Source organism: Neomonachus schauinslandi, chromosome X, assembly GCF_002201575.2.
Source record: "Neomonachus schauinslandi chromosome X, ASM220157v2, whole genome shotgun sequence".
NCBI classification, from domain to species: domain Eukaryota; kingdom Metazoa; phylum Chordata; class Mammalia; order Carnivora; family Phocidae; genus Neomonachus; species Neomonachus schauinslandi.
The window spans coordinates 3,515,035-3,521,563 of NC_058419.1; the positions used below are offsets into that span (position 1 = coordinate 3,515,035).

The 6,529-nt window shown below is 53.0% G+C and overlaps 1 protein-coding gene across 2 annotated transcripts; it reads right to left on the reverse strand.

Moving 5' to 3' along the window:
* Window positions 1-1,417: 1,417 nt before the first annotated feature.
* GPR50 (G protein-coupled receptor 50) lies at window positions 1,418-6,154 on the reverse strand. Of its 2 annotated transcripts, XM_021683467.1 has the most exons (3): window positions 5,968-6,154; window positions 1,955-3,108; window positions 1,418-1,912 (listed from the first exon to the last, which is right to left on the reverse strand). In XM_021683467.1, the coding sequence occupies exons 1-3, from the start codon at window positions 6,152-6,154 to the stop codon at window positions 1,418-1,420; spliced, it is 1,836 nt and encodes a 611-aa protein (XP_021539142.1). The 2 variants fall into 2 exon arrangements, with proteins under 2 accessions (XP_021539142.1, XP_021539133.1); XM_021683458.1 differs by having other exon boundaries at window positions 1,418-3,108.
* Between the last annotated feature and the right edge of the window lie 375 nt (window positions 6,155-6,529).

The following is a 6,529-nucleotide window of genomic DNA, read 5'->3' on the forward strand; positions in this document are numbered from 1 at the left end:
ATGCTTTTCCACCCACTTCCTAACCCTCCCCACAAGGAATCTGGTGGAAGAAGTGAATTTATGAACAAATCACACACCAAAGCCACAAAAACACTTTTATTTAATTGCTACCACAAATACAGAATCAAATTAAGGCAGTATAATACATTTCCACCTATCCTTACAAGCTTTTATACAGTAAACTTTGCTTTATGTGTTGGTTTGAATCGAGTTGAAATTTTTATTAAACAATTTTTCTTGAATTCTAGACAAAAATCATTTCCTGGGCTATCAGGTGTGCTGATACAAGACATGTACAACTTAATGGTGTGGACCACAGAACCTCAGCCAGAGGTCGTGGGATTGGCTGGTGTGGCATTTTTCCTCCTGCCTCCCTCCACAGCTGGGAGGCTGAGGGACAAGGCAGAAGAGAAAGGCTTCAGCTATTACCTTGAATTCCTTTCTGAATGAAAAAGAAAAATGTAAAAATTGATTATGTAGAAACATCAGGCTGTCTAAAAAAATCTCTGAGTAAAGAGTAGGTATGAATTATAATATTAAATACATGACTGCAATTGATCTTAGCGACCACAAATTTGGATTTTTAGGAGAAGAAACTAGTTTCTGAATGGATTTGTTACTCTGGAACTAAATGAAAGAAAATTCTGGCAAATGCTTAAAAAGGTAAGTGACTACAAACAAGGTAAAAACATCTCATCATTTGCATTCATGTTTGACTATAAAAATCAGCACCAATGTTTGAATTTTCAGAAATTAGAAATAATTCGGTTTGACCATATCTTCCCTTTTGCCATTTGAACCCATAGGCATAAAAATTTACTTTAATAAGATATTATCAAATTGTGTTCTTCAGATATGGGTCATATCTTGTTGCTGAAATTTAGAAAAGAAACTGTTTCAAGTACTTGCACTTTATCAAAACTGCCTTTCTGACTGCCATTAAAAGTACAATATAGAGTTACACACTTAAAAACATAAAGCTTTGCAGTCACATTTACTTACAGAAGCACTTCTCCCCCCGCCCCGGGGGGGATGAGAGAAGAAAGCAGGAAAAAGGAGAAGGAAATGAGGAGAGGGGAGAAAGGGGGACACGGGAGTGAGGAAAAATCGAAGTCTAAAATTTCAAGGATCACTGTTGGCTCAAGGTCAACTACAGGAAGAAAGGGAGGCTCAGAACAACAGATGTCAAACTTGGGGGAAATCTGGTCTCTAAAATACGCACACACACACACTTCTCCAGAGTAAGTGATGTAAAGAAGGAGTATGCCTACAAGGTGGATGTAGCTTACACCATGTGTGTGAGTCTGTGTCTGCATGTCTGTGTGTAGGTGCGGTAAGTTATCTCACTTTGAATTACACATGCTAGACAAACTTGAAAGTGGACCACTACTTACTTGGCCACCCCTAAGAGCATTTTTCACACAGCCATTTCATCAGAATCAGCTTCAACATCAATAACCACAATCTTATGGGAATCATTGGTGGTAGTGGTGGTCACAGTGGGGTCAGGAAGGTTGGCGGCAGCGGCAAGCTCCAGCAGGCTGGCAGCAGACTCGGGGGACCCACTGGCAGGGCTGCAGACAGGCTCAGGGAGATCAGTGACATCACACTCAAAGGGGCCGGTAGTGGTGGTCTCAGGGTGACAGGAGGCAGAAAGGTCAGGGTGGCCCGCAGCGGCAGGCTCAGGGTGGCTGGCGATCACTGGCTGGGGTTGGCTGGTGGCAGCAGGCTCAGTATTATCAGCAGTGGTGGGCTCAGGGTGGGTGGTTGCAGGCTTGATGTAGCCAGTTGTGGGTTTAGGGTGGCTGGTGGCAGGGCTGAAGGCAGCCTTGGAGTGGATGCCAGCAGGAACGTGGTGGCCAGTGACAGGTTTAGGGTGGCTGGAGGCAGACTTGAAATGGACAGAGTCAGCCTTGAAATGGACAGAGGCAGGCTTGAAATGGACAGAGTCAGCCTTGAAGTGGACAGAGGCAGGCTTAGGATAGACAGTGGCAGACTTGGGGTGACCAGAGGCAGACTTGGAGTGGCCAGAAGCAGGCTTGGAGTGGCTAAAGACAGACTTATGGTGGCCAGAGGCAGACTTGCGGTAGGCAGAAGCAGACCTGGAGTGGCCAGAGGCCGGTTTGAGATGGCCAGAGGCACGCTCAGGTTGGCCAGCTGCAGCATCCCCAGGTAGTGGAACATTCCGGGCATTCATCGGCATTTCCTCTACAGCAGGACTGGCGCGGGCACAACCTTGTTCATGGGCTTGTTCACGGGCTTGGTCTCGGGCGCGGGCGCGGGCACGGGCCAGGGCACGGGCCTCCCGAGTCTCACGAACATCAGTGATGAGGCCAGAGAGGAACAGGATAGGGTGCCGCATAGCATGGAAGATGGTCCAGTATTCTCTTCGGAAATTCTCATTGAGGAGACCGTAGATCACAGCGTTGAGGCAGCTGTTGAAGTAGGCTACGAAGTAGGCTGCAAGATAAAGCCAGTTGGGGATCTTGCCTGCCATCTCCTTCGGACTGACAGCCACCAAGACAGTGAGCACGTTGATAGGGCACCAGCACACTGCAAAGAGGAGGAAGATCACAAACATGGTTAGAAAATTGCGAACCTCAGCAAGCTGGTTGTCGGGATTCTGCCCAGCCGGGTCACGGGCTGCCAGCACTTTGGTCCAGATCCTCACGTAGCAGAAACCCACGATGAGCAGAGGGAGGACGAAGTGGATGCAGACGATGGTCACAGCAAAGACAGGGTTGTTCAGGTAGTTGAAGATGCAGGTGTAGGTGCGAGGATCATACTCGATTGTGCCAATGTACATGTTGGGCAGGACAGCCAGGACGGTCATGATCCAGGTGATGACCAGGTAAATGCAGGTATTGCGCACACTGAAGATCCGCTCATACTGGAGGCTGTGACAGATGTAGCAGTAACGGTTGATGGCAATTGCCACGATGTTGAAGATAGAACCGACCACACTCAGCCCTGTGATGAATCCAACCATCTGGCACTGCAACTGGCTCAGATCCCAGCCCCCAATGGCCATGGCATGCAGCATCAGAGGGTAGGGGTAGACGGCTACCAACATGTCGGCCACAGAGAGGCTAACAACGAAGATGTTGCCTGAAAAACATATCAGGGAAGGAAGAGGGGGGAAAAACAGAGAAAAATAAATGGTTAAGTATGGAAATCTATAAATTTAAACTGGAGGAAAAGACCAGCTGAAGTGGTGACAATTTAGAATTCTAGAATTCTTTTAAAGAAATATTCTTGTGTTTTTATTTTCATATACAAGCATTATTCTGATGCACAACCAGGTTTGGGAGACCTGTCCTATGTGCAACTTTTTCCTTTCAAACAATGTCATGTCTGCTTTGAGAAAAAAGCAAACTTCTGTCAGAAAGCCGTAAGCACATAAGCCCTTTGCGGAGCCCTTCATACTCACGCACGGACACGCTGCCACCATTTTAAACAAAAACAAAATGCGAACTTTTTTCCCTACAGGGGGATAGGGAGAGAAGGGGGAGGGGCGTGGAGGCGAGCTTGATAAAGCTGTGGGTAGGGAGTAGGCTGGAGGTGTGGGGGGAAGGGAAGAGATTGAAGGAATGTCAGGAAGCCTCAACCACCCCCCACACACACACACACCCCGAAAAAATGAATGAGCCTTCTGCCTTCTCTAGGCTGGCATTGCTTTTACAACGAAAACACGTCTAAGACAACAGTCTGAGGAAGGGCACTAGAGGCCGTCGTCTTCTTAAGAAAACGGGATCAGACAATAATCTATGACCAAGCCCAGTAAGTACTTACCATTTCCGAGGTAGGCTAAAAGTGAAAACTGAGGGGAAGGGGGGAGACCCTGTAAAATTTAGTCTGAAACCAAAAACAGTGCGTAGGGAGAAAAACAATCAGGAAAATGCCTGCAGGGATTAGCAGAAGTGCCTGCTTCCTGCGGGTCCAGCGCAGCGTCGCGCACCCGCACGTTCAGCTCCCTGTGTAAGAGCCCCTGGCCCTGCGCTAAACCTTACTGGAGCCTGTGGCTAAACAGGAAAGTGAAGAGGGGGCGTCGGTCCCCACTCCCGTTTTGTAGGGCAGAGGGAGGAACGTTTTTTGCAAAACCTTTCCCAAAAAAGGAGGAAGAGGCCAAATGCAGGCGTAGAGCCCTTTTTTTTTTGAAACACCTCGTTGTTAATTAGCATTGGTTTGGCAAAATATTGCACTTCATCTTGAACTAGGAGAAAATGAGCACTTTTTAAAAGGGCAAAGGAGTGGTTCCCTCTGCCCTCCTGCCAGCGCTGCCAAGGCGCGGCCTCCGCGCTTTCTACCCAGAGGTTCTTTCTAGGGTTTTTCTCTCAAAGAAATGAATTGGGAGAAGAAAAGTGGAAAAGACAGAGGGAAAAACCTTAAAAACAAAACCACGACAGCCATAAAAACCTTTATTTGAATTATGGAAGGAAAAAAAGGAAAGGGAAGAAGAAGAAAAGAAAGAGAATGGGCTTCGCAGGTGGTCCCCGGGGCTCCGTGGTTCCTTGGGACCGCACTGCTGGAGCGAAGGTGAGGTCCGAGCGTGCGGCCCCACGTCTCCAGGGGACCAAAAAGAAATCAGACACGCCCACCAGAGTTTAAAAGGAACGTTTTAGTGACTGTGTGCCCGTCAGGGCATTTTGAAACTTGTATGGTAGTTGCGATTCCTCATCTCCGCAAAGTAATCCCCCAGACACTGGCTGCCTCCTCTCCCCCGAGCCCCGCCCGCCGGGTCCTGCGGGTACCCGATCCTCTCCCCCCGCCCCGTCTCCCCCTTCTGCCCCCTGGCCCCAGCCGGCCGAGATCCCAGCAGCAGAGATCCCGGGCACCGCCCCCTCCCTCCTGGGACCCGAGCGCGGAATTCGGGCCCCTTCGCCCCTCCCCTCCTCTTCTCGGCCCTCTCCCGCCCAACCTGCAAAAGGGGCTTACCGCTTTGCAGGGTCTGCCACCCCCACCCCTGGCACAGGTCCCGGCTCCCGGCCGCCTCCCGCGGCTCCCGCAGCCCGGATCGCAGCTGGCCCCTCCCCTGGGCACTGGCCGGTAGCAAGGGGATTCTCGCTCGCCTCCCCACGCCTTCCCAGCTCCCCGCGCTTTGCAGTCTCTCTGCGTCTCCCGCCGCCCCCTCTGCGCTCTCCCGCGACCCTCCCGCCAACCTCGCCGGGCTCTGCGGTCTTCTACCCCCACCCCCGCCAGACGCCAAGCTCCGGGGCCTCTCCTCCGCCCCGCCCCGCCCCGAGACCCCCAACACCCCGCTTACGGACTTCGCGATCTCCGCCGCCGCTGCCGTCGCTGCCACCGCCGGCTGCGCCCAGACCGCCGCTCTGCTCTCTCCGCCGTGCGCCCTGGGACGGGCGGACGGAGCTCGGCTCCGGGGGACTCAGACCACCCTGCTCCACACTCAGGCGCTGGGGTCTGTGCTCCGCTGCCCGGGAGCCCCAGGAGCCGCGGCAGCGGGGCCTCGGCTGGCTTTGCGCGCGGCCGCTGCGTTGCGCTCCTGTAAGCGCCGCCGCAGCCGCCGCAGCCGCCGCGAACTTAACTTTCCTCAACCCCGCGGCTCCCTCCGCATCAATTCGACCCGCACCGCCTCGGCGCGGCCACCTCTGCGGCGTCTGGCTCGGCGTGCTGTCCCCAGACGGTGGCCGCGCTCTCTGCTCGGGTGCCGACTCCCTCTGCATCAGGTCTCCGACGGGGCAGAGCTCAGCGGTTTGCCGCGCTCCGCGGGAACCCGGGCTTTGCACTTGAACGCCAAAAGCTAATTTCCTGAGCTCCCTCAGCCTTGAGAAGCTCTAAATTAATGGGGCCCCCGCATAACATCACCGCCCAGGTTCGCAAGGAATTTGGGGGTAGGGACGTTCAGTGTGAGGGCACTATCCAAGGGTTCCCTATTTCGGGCGCCCGAACTAATGCCCTAGGGGTGGCAAGTGGCTGAATGCTGGGTAGGAAGAAGGAAGGGTGCCTTACCAGAATTTCGAAGCTTCTTGTTCTTTGTCACAGCTAAGATGACCATGGAGTTGCCGATCAGGTCGACGACGATGGTGATAACCATTGCGCAGAACATAAAGATGATTAGAGCTGGTGGGTAGTCTGGCTGCGGCAGCTTACAGCCAATGCAGCCGTATGGGGTGGGAACTGCCAGGGTAGGCCCCATGTTGCTGCCGGAGACCTTTAGGATCTCCCAGCTGGTCCGGACAGACAGCGAACACCTGCTCTGTCACCAGGAGCCTGGAGCTTCTGGAAAGCTGCTTCCCCTCCGAGAATCAGAGAGCGAATGACAGCATCCCGCCCCTCTCCGATGAGCTTTTAAAGCCTCAAGAGGTGGCTAGCCCCACCCCAAGTCCCTCCCCCCGACCAATCAGAGCTCCCTGAACACCCCCGCTTTGGTCTCCAACTCTTTTTGGACAAATCCACAACGCGGTGTCGTCTTGCTTCCGACTGCCTTGTTTGTGCTTCCCCTCTAGCCGCTCCTCCCCATCCCCTAGGTACCTTGCGTCGTGACAAGCTCGGAGTCCACCTCCCAGCCCCG

What these genes read in the sequence shown, in the direction of transcription:
- GPR50 (XM_021683458.1), bottom strand. Translation starts at nt 6,154, where the DNA reads ATGGGGCCTACCCTGGCAGTTCCCACCCCATACGGCTGCATTGGCTGT. An exon ending in CAAGAAGCTTCGAAATTCTG is followed by an intron (nt 3,109 to 5,967) that starts GTAAGGCACCCT and finishes TATGTTTTTCAG; the next exon opens with GCAACATCTTCGTTGTTAGC.